The following is a 22243-nucleotide window of genomic DNA, read 5'->3' on the forward strand; positions in this document are numbered from 1 at the left end:
AACAGAGTTTTTCCAAATCAGGTGCTGAAAAAAAACAGAACCCATGTGATGTGAGCATGGTTCAAACCAGGCAAACACCACAGTCTCTCCTTGTCTTCTTTTGCACTACATCTGTTTAAAGAAACTGTTAATGTGTTGCAGAATAAATTACTCCATCAAAGTCATCTGACTGGCTTTCAAAATACAAAAAGTACATAAAAAGTATTTGTTTTTAAGGCTCAAAAATAATGTTTGTACTTTTGAAAAGCTTTTGATTGACATTTAATCTGTAGGTATTTCACACGTGCCCACTAAACACACATCCTTTATTCAGAACATTCTGCTTAATCAAGATATCCCCTCTGTGTTTGACATCCATAATCAGTATGCAATGAGGCAAATTATTCAATTAACCCTAATTAACACAGTAATATTCCTCAAATTGCGTGAAGATTAGCCCTGTGCTTTGACTACTTCGAATCATGTTCGCACATGCTGTACAAGCTCGTCTTTTGTCTCGGAGCGGTTAATTAAGGCTAAATTTGCTAATTGTTCATTTGTATTATTCTTATTGGCCTGTCGTGATAAATCACTGTGCTGTAATTCATCTCGCCCCATGTACTTCATCTCTGTCTTATAGGAGCTTGCGCTGCAGCTGAAGATGAAATGTTCATTGTTAGCATCATCTGTCACACCGTGGGAGGAGAGTGATGACACAGCTGTGATTCTTCAAGCTTTACAGTACTAGGCCTCTCACCCATACAGCCTGCTTCAGCAATCATAGTGAATTTCTCTTTTCGGCACCAGTGAAGAAGTAACTTAACAAGCCACAACAGCACAAATCGACATTTAATAGTCTAGGCAAGTGCTTCTTGAGCTCGTGTACTTGTTCATCTACTTCACCTCATCTCAGTGGAGTTTAAACTTGATGTTATTTAACACAAATAATTATACTATACCAGATGTTGTTGTGTTACATATGTTTTGAGCGGGCATTTGTGTTTTTGGATTAGTAGAAGCTGGGTGATTATTCATCGTTTCCACTGCTTGTCTGTTACTACTTTCAACCACTTTAACCATTAGGCTAAAGATTTCCAATTCACTGTTCCCTCGCTAACTAGTTTTCACATGCTCACTTGCAACCTGTGGAGTTTCTGACTCAGGCTGGAAACCTATTTGACTGTTTAAATTCCATCTTAAAAAATATTTTGACACTCAAATCACAATCTCTCAATGGTCAACATTTACATCGAGCTCTCATCTGTAATCAGGCATCATTCCAAGCTGATTAACAAAAACTGCTCGCTTCCATATTCTGACATCACCGTATGATGATATCCCGCCACCCCTCTGGATAAAATCCTCCAGTTGTTGCTGTTTGCAGGAATTTACTCTGAGACCACTTTTAGATAAACATAACCCAGTGTCTTCTCTATTCTATGGTGAAGCAGTTCAATAACCTCTCATCTCTCTACCCCGCAGTCTCTCCCTACTGCATGTATTGGCTTCGGCCTCGACCAATCGTCTTATTGATCCCAAATGAAACTCTGAACTCATCAATAAGGTCTTAATGCGAGTTTGTTGTTCAATCACTTGGCATTTAAATCACCCCGCTCAAGTCCCGCAAGCCATCCGTTTTCTGTCATACGCTGCACGTCTCACCAATTTGCTTTGTCATTTTGGGAGGAGTGTGCAATTATCATAAATATCTCCCTGTGCTCACTTTGTCAACCCCACTGTGCAGCGTGAGCACGCCTGTGAGACTTCAGGAGTATGCCCCTTTTTATCTTCTTTGTATCCCACGGTGAAAATAGGTGCCTCTCTCTTACCACCAGTACTTACGATGGCCTATTCTTACACCTTAAATGAGGTTTCAAGAATGTCACAAATGAAGTCAAAGTGCAACCCCATTGATTAGGCTGGTAATTAAGATGTAAATGTGGTTGTGGGCTGGTGAGCGATCACACCTGTGATAACAGCATAGTGCTGTTAACATCACCAGGGGTCTGACTGCCATGCAGTGCACTGCCTTATCAATGTTTGGGGTGATCTTCTGTTTAAATATAAGGTCCGCTCCTAATCATGCTGTTTGCTAGTCTTGTGCTGCCAATGGCAGATACTAAGCTACAAGGTAATGACAATTTTCTCCAGTGGGTGCAACTCTCCAGATATCAACTCTGTGAGAGGTGGTTCTTACGTTAGCCACCTGGTTAAACAAAGGACCCCTGGAAGACATTACAGTCCAAGAGAGAATAACCTTAACTGCCAAAAGCAATTAATGTAGAAGAATTTGTCATGGTGACACATTCACAACTCACACTGACAGAACAGGCTGACATATAAGGGCTTTCAGTGCAGTGTAAGGGGACAAAGCAAGGCATACTTAAGAATGGATTAGGTGTGAAATCTCAAATTAGGTCTATGAGAAATGTGTACATTAAGTTACTTGTTATTCTGTCATCGTACGAAGTTCCGCAAACAGCTCTGCCTTTGCAACACACGCACAGACTCTGTGATGTGCTTATACACTGCATCGTTTCTCTGTGAAGAGCAGATGTGAGTGTAGTGTGAATTTAGGTAGACCAGGCATGTGCAGCCGCTGGCAGTCCTTTAGGGTTCGGGCACTCACACTTCAGTGTTAACAGTTTAGCTCCAGTGCCAGGTAGAGAATGAATGACACGGGGCAGGGTGGCACATCCTTGGAGATGTTTGTCAGGAGATGTCCCTCCCTTCTGCCTGTTTACACTCACAGGGGCCACACTTGGCTGTTAGCGGGGGAGAAAACTGGGAAAACAGTCGTCTTGTGAGAGCCAAGACTCTTACTGTGAATATTAAAGAGAGACAGAGAAGGAGAGTGAGGGAGAGAGAGCTATCTGGACAAAACAAAGCTGGGTTTGGAGAGCCCGGAGCACATAATAAGCACGACTCTTTCACTGCACACCCAGGGCACTGTGGAAAGTGGGGAGGCCGCTGAATGGGAAAGGAAGTAATAAAAAAGCAAACTTCTTTGAAAAGAGTCCTCTGTGTGTGTGTGTGTGTGTGTGTGTGCGTGTGTGTGTGTGTGTGTGTGTGTGTGTGTGTGTGTGTGTGTGCACTTACATTTGTCCTTATCCATTTGAATGTGTGCAGCTGTATACCAGAGTGATGAGAATGCATACCCTACCTGTAGTAGGGTTTTTAGATATGAGATGCTAGATCTCTGAGAAACAAAAAGATTGTAATTTTTATCTGTACCAAAACATCATTAAAGAATATGGAGCGAACCTCAGTGGGCCTTGTGAAAATGTAAGGCAAGCTGTGTTGTGTCCCCTTGCCAGATGCTTTGATGGGAGTTTGAAAAGCACCAACTCACCAAACAAGATGAGCCAGGAGGTAGGAGAAAAAGTAAAAGGGCAATGGAGTTTGATGAGAGAGTCTGATTGCCATTCTGTCTGACATGCAGCCTAAATGAGCTAAGAGAGCAGGAGAGGGACTATTTGATTCCAGCGTGCGCACACATACAAACACAAATAAGGGCACTGAAGCGTTTTTCATTATTACATGGATTTTTTTTTTTTTTTTCACTTTTTCATTTTCTTTTCATACCTTGTTCGACTCCGTAGTAAATGAAATTTATTGGCGTAATTCTTACGTTTTATATCTTCCTTTGCAAAATATGAAAAGAAAATAGTAAGACGAAAAAAAGAAGCAAGAGGAGACATAAATAGGGGAGAAAAGAGTGAGTTGTGAAGAAAAAGGAAGTGGGGAAGTGGTGGCAGTCCTATAACTTGACTGAGTTTACCCCTCAAGGTAGTCTTCTCGCTTGTCATCAGGGAACTGACTTCTCTGATATCCCGTATCCGACTAGACTTCCACAAGTGGGGTAAATAAAGAATGACAAGCCCTCCCCCTTCACCTCCAGGCAGATTTCACTCCTCTTCCCCTTTCCAGTGCAGACGTGGTGTGCAACAACAGTGGAGCTATAAGGAAATACAATCTAATTTCAGTTCTACTCACTGAAAATAAAATGCCATATATAGGCAGCACTTGCAGAAATTTTGTCCTCTACATATTATGTGGGTAAATAAACACTTAACAAAAACAGAGATACATACAGTATCTCTTTTTTTTTTCAGTCTAAAGCACACAGACATACACACAAACACCAGCTTAAATTTAGTTCCCTCTCGTGTGGTCACAGGAAGCTCAAGAGCACACATGCAAACACATAAGAAGACCTCACATAGAGCCTGCAACACTTTTCCTCCCGACAGATTCCTCATTTTGAACCACTGAAACCTCAGTGCAGTCTCATGTGTGTTTGTGCTTGTTTTAAAGAGCAATTAAGTACAGAAAGGCATCATATTTGGTGGTGAATTCTTTATTGGGAATATATAGAGAAATATAAAGAAAACAGGGCACAATCTGAAGCAGTCATTTAATGAATTGAATGTTGCTAGCGGTGAGCTTAAATGCCGCTTTGAAAGCACTGTGCACCAAAGTGAATTGCTTTATTCCAGCCAATCAATCAATCAATCAATACATAAACAAATGAGGATATTAATTTAAGAAATAGCCAAACAAAAAGGATGAAAGGGGGACGAGACAAGATGCAAAGTACGTAGGAAGTTAAAAATTTCATTGACTGGAGAAAAACTGACAAGAAATGCATTTCTTTAGGTGGCCTTAAAATGAAAGACTTAAAATGGGACTATAAATGAATAATTTAGCTAATGCTTCATTAATAGATGCAGGCTGTTAATTTGAACACAAAGCAGCAATCTAAAGGAGTGAGATCTTTCTCAATACACTCCTGACCAGCACCACCGGTAGCTCTCCCAGGTGCCAGACAGTGAGTCTGAAGGCTCCGCCCGGCCTCCACTCCCATTTCTTTCCCTCTGTAGCTCCAGGCCGGTCAGGGACAGGCTGAAGATCAATAGCTTGTGTTTGCCTATAGCAGTCCCATTCCTCAGCCAGGACACTGATGCTAACTATCAATAGCAATAAGAGGCTGTCTGAGACACAGTTAACTGCTGGCCGACCAACACAGCTGTCTGGCGGCAGTTGATAAACATCTTGTGCCCAGAGTCACTGCGAATAAACCGCTTGATGTGTTTCAACTTTGTGGCTGTATTTACTGTAAGAACGTGTGTGTGTTTTTTTTTTTTTTTTTTACGTGGCGTGTCTGCTGGCTCGGTGGTTACCTGCACGTTGCTTTGTGTGTGGTTACATTACCCGCCCGGCTTGCTTTGTGGCTGTGACACAGACATTGCATGTGTATATTCTGTATATTCTGTGTTTACGAGCGTGTGAAGTAATGTAGGGATAAGTCGATGTGTAATTTTTAGTTTTGCTTCCAGGTTCTTAAGAATACATAAACACTCAGCTTTCGGTGGGTGATGTCTGTAATTTCTTCAAGATGTTTGGAGTGTTTGGTTCCTCTATAACCTCCAGCCTTAGTGATGTGTGTCAATGTAATCCGGCTCCATTCTGTGAAACATCTAACCATCTAAGCATCCCTCTTCATCCAAATATCATTTGTCAATGTCATATGAAAGCACAATGTGTTTTTCAAGAATACGAAGGAGCTAAAATGGGAGTCTTGGTGGTCGTCCAGTACCACTGTGTTTGTCGTTAATGCAACTCAAGCGAACATGTTTAATCAGATACAATCAAGTGAATTTGTATGATAACAATTGAAGGATTGAACGATTGCATCACTGTGACTGAGTGTATCTATTTAGAAAAAAAAACTTGGGTGGACAGTAATGAGAAACAGCCATAAAGCTAATAAACTTAGTGAACTAAAGCTAAAGGTTCGTTTTGCTCAAGTGCTGTGTATATTACTTATCTATATCTATTTAAACGTTTATTTATAAATAAGATTCATCAGTTAATAATCAGTCATATCTGATGCGAAACAAACTATGCTTTGAATTTGTCCAAATTGAAAAGTGTAATTAATTGTTTTTAATACAAGAATGCAGCAAGTTATACTATCATAAAGTTTTAATCTCTTCTAAATTGTGCTGTGTTTATATTTTATCTGAAACAAAAGTATTCTAGTGTTTGCAAACTATCCAAAAGGATGCAAATGTAGTTTTATGTTTGAGTGCATCCCGCCTGCAATGTTTGGTGTCCAGTTACACCATTCAGAAAGACACTGAAGCCTGGCCTCTCTCACTAATAACAAGGGGGGGGGGGGGGGGGTGAAGCTCTTTGTCAAGGATCCATTGGCACACATCTCCTAACACTAGTACACTTGTACCTGAGTAGCTACAGCTTAAACACAATCACTCACAGTGTTTGTGCCACAGATGGCTGTACCAGTGGCACATGCAAACTCACAATCTCACACACGCACACAGAGCCTGGACATGCAGGGTATGTGTGATGGACCAGTGACCTCTAGCACCTCTGCGACACCCTTGAATGTTTGCTTGTTTTCCCTCAAACAAGATGAGATTGAAAGGGGGTGTCTGTAACTGCAGCTGAGATAATGTAAAAACAAACACGGCCCATTGATATCGGGCGATGCTGCAGGAAGATGTCAGAGGGCACAATGGGGGAAAACAATCTGTGGGACAAGTGGTGGCAGGGCTGCTGGAGGACAATAGAGAGGGTTTGATCTCTTAATTAATGGAGGCTAGTCGGTGCTGCTGCAGGTATTGAATTTTAATGCAGGCGATTTTTCAATGGGATTCCTTTGGTGGCAAAACAGTGCTAAATGCTGCATTCTGATTGTCTGGAAGACAAAGAAATCTCACCTCATACTTCAAGTAAATGAACCAATAATTTCTGCTCTAGCTGGAGTTTTTTTTCTTCCCCATAGCCCTATAATCTGATTAACTTTAGATATGTTTTTTTTTGTTTGTTTGTTTTCTGTTTATTTATTCGTTTTGGTTTTTTAGAAGACTTAATGTGGAATAACTCAAATACTGAGTAATACTGAGGTTGGGCACCCTAAACATAGCAGTACTGTTCTGTTAAGAGTCATACAGTGACAGAGTGTGTGACTTGGTAGAAGGAAAATATGGCCTTATTTCTTTATTTGAGCATGAGGCCAGCTTACAACAATCCCTTTAATCAAGCTCATAATCCTTTAGTAAAGACATCATGGTGCCATTAATAATGCCAGGCACTTGATATTTGTTCTGGGAATGAGGGGGACCATTGACTTCATCAGTTGTCGTTAATAAAGAAAAGAAGGAATAATGTACTAGTTTATTCTGCCACAAAATAAAACATTTTAGGGAATTTCAGCCTATGGTTGTTTGTGATTGTATTTGTTATTATTAAAAAGGCCCTTTCTTAATATTATCTCTATAACTTTTTGGTATTTTTTTTTTAACAGAGGCTCTTTACTCATAACATATAAATCAAACCTATTGTCCATGTAAGCAGCAGCCCTGTTAATCAGGGACTCCACTCCTCTTCATACATACTGGAATCACGAGACTCTGCTTTCTTGTAAAACCTTGAGTTTTGTCCGCTCTCTCTTTTTGCCATTTGTGCGACTGTTATCACAAATACTACGCGCGCGCGCACACACACACGCACACACGTGCAGCTGACCTAGATGAAGGCCTAATCCAGCTAGTTGTAATTCTTTAGGCGTCGAGTCGAGCAGGACCGTGAATAGAAACCCACCACGTGTTGAATACGCAGAAAAAAAGGGGGCTTTCTAGTTAGAAATACAGAGTGTGAGGATCACTAACAACTGCGCTTTGGTAGATTCCTCGCTTTAACTATCGCATTATGCGCTCAGACGTGCAGTGTTTCTGAGCTACGTGATCAATCACGACGTGTCGGTGATAATAGTGAATGATGACACCCACGACAGACCGTCTCTGATATGGTGCGCGCAGCATTGATTGCGCATAACCGACAAATGCGCACTTTTTATGCGCCAAAGGCTTCTGTCACTTTTCTTTGAAAGCACTTTTCCCCCCACAGTGACAAAAATACTGTTTGATGCGCTTGTTAAATAAACGGTTATTACATTCACCGTTAAACAAAGGTTTTAATAGTTTTTTAAAAAAAAAAAAAAGGAAATATACATTAATAATTCCATCTTAATATCATTATCATGATAACCATTTTTATGTTAAATATTTATTTTTCCCGCTTTCTCACTCAACAGATAATAAATAATAATTCAGGCAGACACACGCCTCTGAAAAAAGAAAAGAAATAAAAAACGTTTAAGTCAGTTTAAAACTTTTTCAAGCACTGGCACTGAGTTATATCTGTTGGGTCCCCAAACTGTGTCCGCCTGTGTCATTCAGCCCATGACTGTTAACACTGTATCCTCAACCGTCCCGAGTGAATCCCATTTAAAATGTCTCCTGCTCGGCTGGGCTGCAAATCACCCTGTTTACAATCTCACACCAACACTCACATCAATTAACTGGCCATTGATTTTTCCGCCCGGGACATTACAATATTGCAGACCCCTTTTTCCTCTCCTAGCAATTTCAAGTTCCCTGCATATAATTGCACGGGCTTTTTAACTGCACGCGCACATACACATTTTCCCCTACTAATGATAATTTGCTCTTTGATTTTTTTAGTCACAGCTTTAATTTCGATCTGGTCCCCAGGTTTGTGGACAGTTTACGCATCAATTGATACTCCCTCCCCCCAAAAAAAGAAGAAGAAGAAGAAGAAGAGAAGAATGTTCCATTTGAAAATTATGTGTGCTGTTTAATTATTCGACCTAACGCATTGATAAAGCAGATCACTAAGGCCATCAGAGGTATTTGATTTTCCCTCTGCTCTTTCCTTTTTTCATGAATAAGTAAATAGTAAGGCTAGTCGAAACTAAAAGATATCTGACACAAGAGAGGACCAGATCCATCTAGCCTGCAGCTGCTCTTTAAATATTCAGTGAAAAATAATGGCATCCGAGGCATCACCTATAGTAACATTATTATCTTCATTTCTCAAAATCAGCCTGACTGAAAGCTTCGTTTATCTTTTTCAGGTAATAAATCTACTCGACTCAGCGCTCACAAGAAGCTCCTGTGGGATCTTTTGCCCTCTTAAGCATCCCAAGTGAATGCGCACTCCTGTTAATGCATTATTTCTAATAATAATAATAATAATAATAATAATAATAATAATAATAATGTAACTTCTGTAATCCACAGGCTCGATTAAGACATTGTTTTATTTGCTTTGCCGTTATCAGCTGAAATATATTGGCCAATTGTCATTCTAATAAAAACATTTACCATTATGATAAAATAAAACATATCAACAGGCCAAACATTTAACTTTTGATAAGGACATTATGCAGTAATACATGCCGATTTTACAACATAAACAACCCAGTGAATGGTGAATATATAAAGAAAAGTTTAGGGTTTTTTTTTCCAAATGCATGATGTGAAATATAGATTAGTCCACGTGACATGGATATGAGGCAAGCATTCGTTAAAAAAGTGTTTGGGGAAGAATTTAAAAGCTTAATTTATCCCCATTCAGTTGAACAGACTTCTGTCTCTCCGCTCTTTACCACTGATCATCCCGGCGCGCACAAACCGTTTGGCTCTGCTGTGCTCAATCAGAGAGAAAGAGAGAGAGCGGGAGCGAGGGAGAGGGAGGTGGAGGTGAATGGTAACGTGACTGAATAGCCTGATGACCAATCAGATTCTCGATGGGCCGGGCTCCACATTTGTCCCACTGCCGCACGGGCCCTCAAAGTTTGTTTATTCGCGGAACGCAGTGTGTGATGAAAACGTGTTAGTAAGTAACCCCTCTTTCTGCTAATAATAATCAAATCAAAGTGATTGGGACGTCGGATCACACTCTGGACTTTTGGGAACGCGTAACGGTGCCATTTACGCACGGAACATGCTGGCGAGACGTTGCGTTTTACCGCACCGGGAGCTTCGCTTCAAACTCTTCTGAAAGTAGGTGTCGGTGTGCACACAACAAGAGCTGAATTACAGCGATCTTAACGCAAGAGTGGAGAACGGACTACCGAGTTGTAGTGAAATTAAAGTTGGTTGGAGATCGTGAAGGTTTGAGTTGCGAGCGTCCCGTCAATCCACATCAACAGGGGAAAAGGAAAAAAGAAAGAAAATAAACTGTGATCACTGCAAAAGACTGAAAGATACTGTCGCGGGCATGGACTCGATACGCTGACATTCCCCTGTAGTAGTCAAGATAAGCCTTGACTTGGCTAACAGAAGGGGTTAAACCGTATCTAAAGGGAGTTTGGAAAACCCAGCCTTTCTTCCTCATACGGATCAACTCATTGGGTGGGAGCTGAGAGAGAGACAAGAGTCCCCAGCAAATCAGGAGCTAATTGATTAAAGAGACTTCATTTGAATAGGAGGGGGGCTGGCAAGGTGCCAATCGCCTTTCAAAGAAGCCCCCGTATGATTAATCGCAGAGCATTATTGATAATCATAACGGGGCACATGCGCGGTGGATGTTCTCGATTTACGTAATTTTTTAGAAGGTTTTGTAGTCATTTTTTTATTCTTTGCCTGCTGATGTGCCAGCCAGCATGTCGCGGAGGAAGCAAGCGAAGCCTCAACACTTCCAATCCGACCCTCATCTGCCTTTATCGGAGCACAATGGTGAGTCCAAGTAACCCAACGCTCCTTTTATGCAATCACCGTGAATTTTTCTTTCTTTTAAGCGATGTTTTTATTTTGTCCGCGGTCAACTCTCACTGTTAAGGAAGACTTTTAATTGGAGTTTATGCTGTTTTTTTTGTTGTTGTTGATTTCTTTACAAATTCAAGTGACTTCTTGATGAAAGTATGGTCGACTTTTAACAAAAGTTGATGCACCGATTTTCCACGAATTTCCCATTATTCAAGTACCAAGAACAATTTGGGGTAACTTGACATTTCTGCGCTGATTATTTCATTATAAGGGGTTAAAACTCGGTTCTAGGCGGTTAATAAGTTAAATATAAGAACACAGATATGGTGCGTTTTCTTTGGGTTTGAGCTCGGTGTGACTTAAAAGTTTCAAAAGTTTTTAGTCTTAACTTTAGCGCGTTTAAAATAAATAAATAATCGCCTTGCTCGCACGCAGGCTTCCCTGCGTTCAGCGGTCGGCGTCTTGCCTCGACATCGACCACCCTGTCGCCCCTGTCGGGACTCCCAACTTTTCTTTGGTCCCGGACCCACAAATACCGTATTCCGTGTGCTTCAACTTTGCGCTGCAAACTCGTACAGATATTTCCTTCTTTTATGAAAATATATCAACAGTCTACGACATGGCTTATTACTCTTTTTTTTAAGTAAGATGAAAGGAGGACAGAGTGCGCCGGAGAACGTTAATGAACAAACATCTTTCCCAGTTCTTCCTGTGACGGTCTCTTTAGTTTACCCGTCTTTAGGCAATTTTATTCTTATAGAAAAGAAGAAGAAGAAGAAAACAAATATTTGGGAAATTGAAGTTTTGTCTCGGCCATTCTGTCTCCACAAATACACAACCGATTAGTCTAAAAGATAGTTTCATGTCCATATAGATTTCCTAATTTTAACTTGCGGACTTGTAGCCAATGCGACCATCTTACACCTTTGAAAAAACTGCAGTAAGAATGCTTTGTTATAAATGTGGTGCCTAAAATGTGAAATGAGTTTGTACAAAGTGGCATTCAGGACTTTGCATGAGCTCTCAGAGTTTCAGAGGCCAACATAAGCCAGTAAAGTTATAATTAATTGCAAGCTGCTTTGTTTTTGTATAAAAGGGGAATATTCGAGCCAAACAAGACACTAATAAAACTGCGTTTCAGATCACTGTAGAATAGTTATAAATAAAGCTTTCATTTCGCTACAGGACGTTGCAACGTGTATTTTTGTTGACCGACTTTTCAGTCATGCGTTCATTAGGAGGAAAAAAAATATCCATTAATATTTTAAGTAATTTCATAAATGTTCATAAATGGAAAGAAGCCCCGACTTTGTTATTCCGGGCAGTGTGATCGAATTTTGCCGCACAAAATTTATACTTTCTGCAATTTAAAAATAAATACATCTTTTGATTTAAAATTTTTAGAAAAATGGCCTACAGATTTCATGCGAGCAAATGAAAATTTCTATGCAGCAAACTGTGTTTAGCACAACCTTAAAAGCATGTGCATTTAAAATAAATATTCCTTTCGGGAGAAAGTCACGCATTGAAACGCTGTTTCACGTGATTTTAGGAACTTGATGATTAATGCAAAACCTAGTCTATCCCTGAGTGCTGTTTCTCTCCCCTAAATTTCCTTTAAATCTAATAAAGGGGAGTGAGGGAAAGTCACTTGTTTCAACAACCCATCTGCAGAATGCAAAAAATCCTAATTATGTCTAGGCCATATGCTAAAATAGTTGCAAGTGTCTTGTGTATGTAATTATAAGGGTATGACCATGTTGTCTTTAAGTTTGGGATTATTTAGCTGAAGCAGTGCTCATTATAAATGAGTTGTGTGTCTTTCTAGAGTGTTCTGGTAGCAGAAAGGGAAACAGAAAGTCATTGTATTTGTAGCTGAATATCAGTGATGCTCAGGGCTGTAGTTACTGGGAGGTCGGAGTGAGAGCCACAGAGGGTGGGATGTTGAGCTGTTTTAACCTTTGCCAGCGTCCCTCTGTTTGGAGGTGATCAGAGTTCAGGGCTCACTGTGTTCCTCTCTGCCTTGCCATTGACCCTGCTGATGAGAGCTGCAGGCGGCCCAGCAAGGCCTCAGCTTTTTTATTTAAGAGTGTGTTTGACTGTGGGGCCTTATCAATGTTGTGACCATCCCCTTATGCCCTATCAGAGTGGCCCCCCTAGAGGAGAGATTGGCAGGGCAGCCCCCTTTTGCGCTGTTTCTCCCTGCAAACACAGAGTGCCTCGCTTGTCATTTTGCCATTGTTTATGTGGTGTGAGTTTAGGTGTAGCCTGAAGGACTTGCTTTGCCTTTTTCCCTCCCCTTAAGCTTTAACCATGTCACCGGGGCAGAGCTTCTGAGATTTGAATCTTGTCCTGGACCACGGCAGCTTTAGTGGAACCCCATCTAGTGTTCAGTGGGATGAGTCCTGAGGGCTGGAGAAGATGTGAGCAGAAACCCTCCTGAAGTTACAAGTGTCAAGACGCTCACAGAGGCCCCCTGCGAAAAAATAATGTAGGATCTCTCAAAGCTCTCCAACTTTTTTGACTAATCCTTACTTTCTTGTCTCTCATATTCAGATTTTTGGTCAATCTCTTTGAGGCTCCGTCCTCTTGCTGTCTGCCTTAACGCCCTTTAGCTCTGCTCACTACTTACATTGTGCTATTGATAGACATTCTATCGAAGTTTACAGTCTTTCTTCATACCAGCTTGACTTTATCTTAATTGTAATTTGAAGTTAATCCTTGCTATTTTAGGAATTAAGCCTAATGCTAGCATCTGCGCTGTTTGCTCCTAGTCTTATGTGGACAGTGGATTTGTAGTGATGCATTAATTCAGTTTTGATCCTTTTTCGGTCATCAAGTAAAGACATATTTTGGCAGTGTAAAAAGTCATATGCAGTTGGTGGTGAAATGATTCTTACACTGTACAGCCGTAAAGGCATTTTTACCATTGGCTTTCCTTAAACTTGTGATAGAGTTCGGAAGACGACAATGTCCCTTGCTGCATTGCAATTTGATGACGAGTCTTAGCAGTTCCTTAGTTAGCGTATAGAAATGTACATTTTGGGGCAAAGCTCATCTATCTTTGCTGTCTTTTTTAGTGTAATTTTATATTCTAGCAATAGTTATATTTTATCCTTGCATTTGTTTTATTGTGGCATTTGTTTGATAAACTTAAATAATTTGAAAGTGCACAATTTTTGAAAATGCACTGTACAAAAAATAATGTTTTAGTATTTGTTAGGATTTATTCAATTAAAGAATCATTATGTTTGTGAGTTAAATAGTGAATTAATTAAATTCCACTGTAGAGCTTTTTCTCTGCTGTGTGTAGATTTGCACACACAGACACACACACAGTGAAAACTCTGGTATTTTATTTTTTTTTATGAATAACTCTGCATCTTCCAAAAGTCAGGCAAAGTTTTAGTTTTTTCTATATTCTTCTATTTTCATCCCGCTCATTGTCATATGATTTGATTTTCTTCACACTAATTTGTGTACAGTGAACCTTGAGAAAAGAGAAAAGGTGTTTATTTAATCCTCACATTTCTCACACTATGAATCAAACACATTTTTTCAAAATTAACGCTTGGGGTGTAGGTAGACGGGTGGGTGGAAGTGTGGTGGTGGGGGGGGGGGGGATTTAACATGAAAAGTTATCATTAAAGTTGAGTCTTCCCTGTTTGCATGGTTTGGTGGTGTGAGGGCCGGGGTTTACTGTCATGGCAACTTTGCGTTATCTGATGTCTCTGAGCGGAGAAACATTGAGGGAGATAATCCCTGAATTAAACAGGATCTGCTTTGAGTCGACTGAGATGAGCAGGGCCAGGCTGTGCCTACGATCCCCGCCGCTCCCATGCTGTGTGAACAATGGGAAGGCATCCTGTCTCTCTGTGGGGCAGGGCTGCACTTCTCTGGGTTTCATTTGCAAATGAATTCTTGGCCCTGATGAAAGTGTTGAGGGGCCAGAGGCACAATGAAAGGGATTCATAGAGAAATGCAATTTGTAAATCAACTTGTATGCTAAATAGCGAGATTTTAGTGTGACAAAGAGGGAAATGAATAAGGAAAGTCTGGAGCACAGCAGTGGCTCTGGGGGCAGGGTGTCGTCTTGCCTTTTCATTCCCTGACTCGTCCTGTTTATTAAAATGGAAAATTTCAAAACCTGTTTCAGTGCGCATTTGGAATGTGGTCGTTACTTTATAATTTTTGTCTAAGTAACAAGAGAAGTTTCTGTTATGCTTGTTCTATGAACTGGTGTGTCTCCTTTCTTAGTTTTGGCAAGTTTGCGTTCTCATATGCCACACTGCTCTTTAGCGTTGACCAAGTATTTATTTATTTATTTATTTAATCCCTTTCAGGCATTTTTTTTTTCCTTAAATGAATTCACCGATAACTGTCCTTTCTTAGATTTAACTTTTGGGTTTATTGGACAATACTTAAACAAAAGTGTTAAGAATAATAAATATTTTTATTCTTGTAATAGATGGCAGATTTGTTTCATGTTTTTTGGTTATCAACTGAGTAACTGTTTACCTTAAACTTCTTTCTTGAATTTCTTCCTCTTTGTTTTTGCTTTCTTGTGTATATGCAGTAGATGTGGTGCCACGGGCTCTGTTGTTCTTGTCTCACTGTGATTGCAGGCTGAGTGGATACAAATTAGTTTAGTGACATAGATAACCTGTCCAAGATGCCTGTAGTTGGCTGAAAATGAGCAAAGTTGACAGCAAATTGAAAGTCTAATAAGTCCTTCAAATGCTTGATTTGCACCGAGTGGACAAGTAGACTTTGAAGGGCATGGAATATAGGAAATCAATGCTTTTCTATGAAATTTCATTAAGACCCAATGATCCTGACTTCACTCTATTCTATATTTTGATGGATTATCTAGAGAAAATGATTACCTTTGGTTGGCCTGATGAAACCCAGATGTACATCTTCAAAGATCACTTTTAACCAATATTTGAGTAGTTCCCATTGATTTTGTATCCCCTCTTATCATGTTTCAGAGGCCACTACATTGAATAAGGCCTTTTCTCATTTCTGCCAGCTTACTGTTGCCTTTCAATCTTTTTTTTTGTGAACACATCAGAAGGATAAGTGTTAAAACTGATTAACTTAAGATTAACAACAATTGAATTCAAGAAGATAAATCTGCTTCTTCAGCTGCAAAACATTTCTAATCGCTAATCCTCTGTTTCCTCTTTTTCAGGGGACACAGAACTTTGCTCCGAGGACCCCCCCTGCAAGGAGTCAGACGCCCATGTCTGTAGCAGATGTTGTGCTGAGTTCTTTGAACTATCAGATCTTGAGGAACACCAGAAGAATTGCACTAAGAATCAGTTAGTTCTGATAGTGAATGAAAATCCTGCCTCCCCTGTCGGAACTTTCTCGCCTGGGTCTCCTCCTCATAATCCCGATGACCAGATGAATGACACAGCTAATAACACTGATCAAACAGAGGGCAGTGACCTTTTGGAGCCTAACACTCTTGAAAAAGACGAATCCATGGACGTGGACGTTTCCGGAATGAGCAGTGGTCACGAAGAGGATGGCAGTCATACAGAAAGCGGAAGCCCCATTAATACAGTCAGCAGCCATGCTGATAGAGGCACCTCTGGCCCCGCAGTAGGTACTTCAGCTATCTCTGCCTCACTACCTCAGCTCAGTAACCTAACTGAACTGGGGAACTTCTCCATGATCAACAGCAATGTCATAATTGAAAATCTGCAGAGCACCAAAGTGGCTGTGGCCCAATTCTCCCAAGAAGCCCGTTCAACTGGAGGACCAAGGGTGGCCGTGCCAGCACTAATGGAGCAGCTCTTAGCCCTGCAACAGCAACAGATCCACCAGCTGCAGCTTATTGAACAGATTCGCCATCAGATACTGCTACTAGCCTCCCAGTCACCAGAAATACAGGTACCGCCAACTTCTGCTCCCGGCACAATGGGGCCAGCTGCCAGCCCCTTGACCACACTCAGCTCACATCTCTCTCAACAGCTGGCGGCAGCCGCAGGCCTAGCACAGAACCTGGCCAGCCATTCGGCCAGTATTAGCAGCATAAAGCAGCTGGCTGCAGCAGCACAGCTACCTCAGTCCAACCCAAGCAGCAGTGAGACATCTCAGAGCATTACCACACTGGGGCCATCAACAATCAATCCCCAATCCTCTGACAAAAGGCCCACTCATATGAGTAGCCTTCATTCTCAACTAAGCAGCTCCTCACTAGCAAAGTCATCGACGCCAGCATTTGGAATAGGTAGCTTGTTAAGCTCGGCCGTGAATCCCCTTCTACCTCAACCCCCACCTGGAAATCCCATGTTCTCCAGTTCTCTGCCCAGTGTTGGCACCACTGTAGAGGACCTCAACTCTTTAGCAGCTTTGGCCCAGCAGAGAAAAGACAAGCCGCCAAATGTCAGTTCATTTGAGCATAAGAGCAGCTCTGATGATGCTTTCTTCAAACATAAGTGCAGGTTTTGTGGCAAGGTGTTTGGGAGCGACAGTGCCTTGCAAATTCACCTGCGCTCACATACTGGTGAGAGACCCTACAAGTGTAATATCTGTGGCAACCGGTTCTCCACTCGTGGTAACCTGAAGGTGCATTTTCAGCGTCATAAAGAAAAATACCCTCATATCCAGATGAACCCTTACCCTGTTCCTGAGCATTTAGACAACATACCAACAAGCACTGGCATTCCATACGGCATGTCTATACCACCTGAGAAACCTGTGACCAGCTGGCTTGACAGTAAACCAGTTTTGCCTACTCTGACATCATCAGTCGGCATGCTGCTACCACCAACCATGCCAAGCCTGCCACATTTCATCAAAAAGGAAGATCATTCAATAGCCATAACTAGTCCTTCTGTTACTGCAAAGAGTGACTCAGGTGCCACTGAGCCTTCAGCTAAAAGTAATGATGGTGTATCTGAAGAGGGTGAAGGTGCAACACTGCCTACCTCAAATGGAAAAACTGACGAAGGCAGCAAGACTTCGGGTTTCATGACAAATGTGAGTTGTGCATCAGAAAGCATTGCAGAGTATACGACTTCTACCAGCCCACCCATGATGACCAACCCACTCATGCCCCTTATGTCTGATCAGTTCAAGGCTAAGTTCCCTTTTGTAGGCATTCTGGATCCTCTCCAGGGATCGGAGACATCCAAGTTACAACAACTTGTGGAGAACATTGATAGAAAGGTGAAAGACCCAAATGAATGTGTCATTTGCCACCGGGTACTGAGCTGCCAAAGTGCACTGAAAATGCACTATCGCACTCACACTGGGGAACGGCCCTTCAAGTGTAAAATCTGTGGCAGGGCATTTACCACCAAGGGAAATCTTAAAACCCACTACAGTGTTCATAGGGCCATGCCTCCTCTTAGAGTTCAACACTCCTGTCCCATTTGTCAGAAGAAGTTCACGAATGCTGTCGTTCTACAGCAACATATCCGTATGCATATGGGTGGGCAGATCCCCAACACCCCTCTGCCAGAGAGTTATCCAGAGTCCATGGCTTCTGATACTGGTTCATTTGAAGAGAGAAACTTTGATGATCTTGACAACTTTTCTGATGACAACACTGAAGGAATGGAAGAGGGTCCAGACAGCAGTGTGCCAGATACACCCAGATCTGCTGATGCTTCCCATGACAGTCTATGTAACTCCCCAGCTCCCCCTGAAATGGCTACCCAGGAAGGGCAAGAGAGGAATGGCCAAGAATATCATAATGAAATGCAGGAACATAATGTGATCCAGATGAAGGCTATTGCAAATGGCTTAATTGAAGGTGACTGTCTCACCAATGACTCCTCATCTCTGGGAGGTGATGTTGAAAGCCAAAGCGCCGGGAGTCCAGCGGTGTCAGAATCTACCTCCTCCATGCAGGCGCCATCACCCACTAGCATGCAGCCACAACCACACAAATCCCCAAGCCTCGAAGAAAGGCACCAAAGGGCCTTATCTTCAGACCCCACCAGTATAAGCCTCTTGCACTCACATCCCTCCAACCTTGGAGCCCTGGACCTGACATCTGTCAATTCACCAAAAGACCCTTTGGGCATGATTTTCCCCTTCCGTGAGCGTAGCACCATCAAGAATACATCCTGTGACATCTGTGGGAAGACCTTTGCTTGTCAGAGTGCCTTGGACATTCACTATCGAAGCCATACCAAAGAAAGACCATTTATTTGCACGGCATGTAACAGGGGTTTCTCCACCAAGGGCAATCTCAAGCAGCATATGCTAACACATCAAATGCGAGACCTGCCCTCACAGCTATTTGAGCCATCAAATACCAGCCTGTCCTCCAGCCCAACTCCTTCTCTTCTATCTGTCGGTTCTCTAAGCAAACCAGAAGTCAATGGTTTCCTTCATAACCTTCATCCGGAAAACAAGGAGGTACCCCCTGGCTTGGTCACATCATCTGCCTCAACATCCCCAGTGCTTTCCACTGCTCCACCACGCAGGACTCCCAAGCAACACTTCTGCAATACCTGCGCAAAGTGTTTTTCCTCCGCCAGTGCTCTGCAGATCCACGAGAGAACCCACACAGGGGAGAAACCCTTTGCCTGCAGCATCTGCGGCCGAGCTTTTACCACCAAAGGAAACCTCAAGGTAAATGTCGAAACACCCAGCAAACTATTGGCCTCCTAAAAGTATGTGCGTGAGAATGTTCATGAAAAACAAGTCTCAGGGTTACTATTTAATTTTATATGGCATGTCAGTGCACTAGGTATCAAGATGTGGTAATGTGGTATAATTAATGAAAGGAACTGCTCTTAGAGAAAAAAAAAATGGAAAAGCTGAATCATGCATGTAATATAATTATTGGAGAGAAATTCCAGCATGTGATCAGCTAAGAATGATCCAGTGCACACAATTAATTATCAGGTATAATCACTGTGAGCTAAGTCAGTCTGTATTTTTCCATAACGGATTCTGTAAAAAATGTCACAGGCTTAAATCATCAAGAAAAAGATCTGCTTAGTGATCTTTAGGATTTTGGGGGATTATGTGGCCTTAATTTACAATTATGTTAGTTATTTTTGAATGTCTCAATCTCCAATTCCTAGTGGAGAAATAAGGGCATATGTTTTTTTCTTGTTTGTTTGTTATTTTTATTTCTAAAAGATTTACTGAATCAAGCTCAGGCTGTTGGATGATACTAGACTTACAGCGATATCTCACAGTGGTATGGTTTATTTAAAAAAAAGGCTCATTAACTTTGTGTAAACTATTGGATATTAAAATACAATTATTTTGGAGCGGTGTTTCAAAAATGTCCAAGCAGAATGTTGTCTTGTTCTTAGAAAGGGTATGGGCAGAGGTGAAATGTCACATGTAATACTGGCTGGGGCAATGAAACTGGACAGTGCAATTTTTGCTTCAGCCGTGCGGTCCCCTTGTGAGATGAGCAAATTAAAGTTCAGATTAAACAGCATGTATCAGTCTTGCCAAAAGATGTTTACACAGTGTTTGTACTTCTCATAGCATAGGCAGCTAACTGATCTGCTGCACTCAGGGTGTGAAGCTATTTTAATTCACACTCAAGCATTATTATTATTTTTTTCCATTGCATCATCTCATGTGCAGCTCTTGTGGCCAACTTTGTAAACATCACTAGTTTTCATCCCGCTCATTGCTCTGTCTCTCACCACCTCTCTTTTGTTCTTCTCCCTCTCCGTCTGTGTAGGTTCACATGGGCACCCACATGTGGAACAGCGCTCCTGCCAGACGTGGCCGCAGGCTCTCCGTAGATGGCCCGATGGCCTTCCTTGGCACCAACCCAGTCAAGTTTCCCGAGATCTTCCAGAAGGACATGGCATCAAGGGCAAGCAACGGAGACCCGACCAGTTTCTGGAATCAGTATGCTGCGGCCTTCTCCAATGGTCTCGCAATGAAGACAAATGAAATCTCTGTCATCCAGAACGGAGGCATCCCACCCATGTCAGGTGGTATCGGAAATGGGGGCAGCTCTCCCATAGGTGGCCTGACAGGCAGCCTAGATAAGCTACACAACACGGAGCCCAATGCTGCTCTGGCTGGTCTGGAGAAAATGGCCAACACAGAGAATGGGGCCCACTTCCGGTTCACACGCTTCATGGAGGACAATAAAGAAATTGCCACCAATTAGTATATGTCCTCAGCTGGGCACAGACACATAAAGATGCCTAAAGGCATACTGTACACATATGTAGACACAGACAGACGAAGAGAACAAGACAGGGATAAAATCAGCTGAACTGCTTTGCTCGCCATTGAATCTTTACGAACATGAGTGTGAAGACAAGTTGCTTTTTTTGTACAATGTACATGTTATAGTTTTAAGGAGCTTATTTATTAGTGATTATAACCTTGCTTGAAACCAAGTGGAAGCATTAACAATTAGGTTTTGTTTATTTTAAAGCCACAATGGGTGCTTTAAAAATGTGCTTTTGAAACTTAGAATATCTGGTTAGATAACCTTACCTTGGCATTAAGTTATTTTCTGTCTGTAGTAGCTATAATTGAACTGTCTATGTTCATGTGATGCATTAGCCCTGTAATAAGCGAACAGACTTGCTGTAAATAATGTACACTGATCTTCTGTAGATGGTCTAACATCTGTGTGTTCATGAATCCCCCCCACCCCGCCTCATCAAGACAAAACAATGAAATTCAGGCAAGGGACTAAATGATGTTGTAGTTCCTTTCTTTCCGATTATTATTTACCTTTATCTTATTTAAGGAAGACAAAACATTGAAGTTTGCTACATTTCAAGGGTTTATTTAGTGTTAATTTGTTTTCTCGTTACAGTCTCTGTGTATTGTACTTTCTACTTTTTTTGTTTACTTCCATTTTTTTTCTTCTATCTTCTGTTGCTCATATTTTGGTGTTGTTGAGAGCAAGACGGTTACAAATAGAGGAACATTCAGTCTGGCCTGTTTCCTGGTTTTTGGAACTGAGACAGCTAATCAAATTGGAAGGATCACTTTTAGTATCTGAGCTGGATTTCCACATTGCTGCTATGTCCCAGCATCCTCACTGACATCAAGTGCAAAGTTATGTGTTGAAGCTTCTGTAAATATGTTCAGATGTGGAAATACAAGCTCCCTTGCAAGCAAATGTACATAAAGCTCTCACAAGAAGTCCATCACGGCCAGGGGACAAAATGATAGTGTTTTTATAAGTATAAATATATATCGGGTTTGACAACCTTCGGACTGTTACATGCACTTTCTTGGAAAGTTGGAAGATCTTTATGGGTCCAGTTTCTCTACACTTTAATACCTACTAACAACTAAGATACTGTAATTCTTTACTCTAATAATCAAATACATCAGTTTTCCAAAAGAAACATTGTGTGTTTGTGTGCTTTTATTTCCTCATTTTAAAAATACCGTTTCTTTACATTTACTAACAACTATACATAAGAAAAAAAAGCAGAAATAAAAAAGAAATTAAATAAGTAACTTTTGTTTCTTTTAAAGAATTTGTGTTCACGTGCAGCCTCCACACTTCCAGTTACCGTGCACAAACGACAGAAACGGAGGCTTGGGTGGTGATGGTGTGAGTTTTCCTGCTCTTTAATTTAAAATGAACACTGTTTGAACATCGTAGTTCCTGTCGCCAGTTCTCCAGATCTCCAATTAATGACTGTTCCACAGAATCGGATAAATTCAAAGCGTATCCGTGGAAA

The 22243-nt window shown here is 41.4% G+C and overlaps 1 protein-coding gene across 2 annotated transcripts; it reads left to right on the top strand.

Annotated features, from left to right (window-relative positions):
- The first annotated feature begins 9606 nt into the window (after positions 1-9606).
- On the top strand, positions 9607-21901 carry sall1a (spalt-like transcription factor 1a). 2 transcript variants are annotated; one of them, XM_085148872.1, is made up of 4 exons: positions 9607-10550; positions 12886-13071; positions 15775-19178; positions 20257-21901. In XM_085148872.1, exons 3-4 carry the CDS (start codon positions 15990-15992, stop codon positions 20695-20697), a joined length of 3630 nt encoding a protein of 1209 aa, XP_085004998.1. In that variant the 5' UTR covers positions 9607-10550; positions 12886-13071; positions 15775-15989; the 3' UTR covers positions 20698-21901. The 2 variants fall into 2 exon arrangements, with proteins under 2 accessions (XP_085004998.1, XP_085004919.1); XM_085148793.1 differs by lacking the exon at positions 12886-13071 and having other exon boundaries at positions 9610-10550.
- The last annotated feature ends 342 nt before the right edge of the window (positions 21902-22243 follow it).

This window comes from Neolamprologus multifasciatus, chromosome 1, assembly GCF_963576455.1.
Source record: "Neolamprologus multifasciatus chromosome 1, fNeoMul1.2, whole genome shotgun sequence".
NCBI lineage: Eukaryota > Metazoa > Chordata > Actinopteri > Cichliformes > Cichlidae > Neolamprologus > Neolamprologus multifasciatus.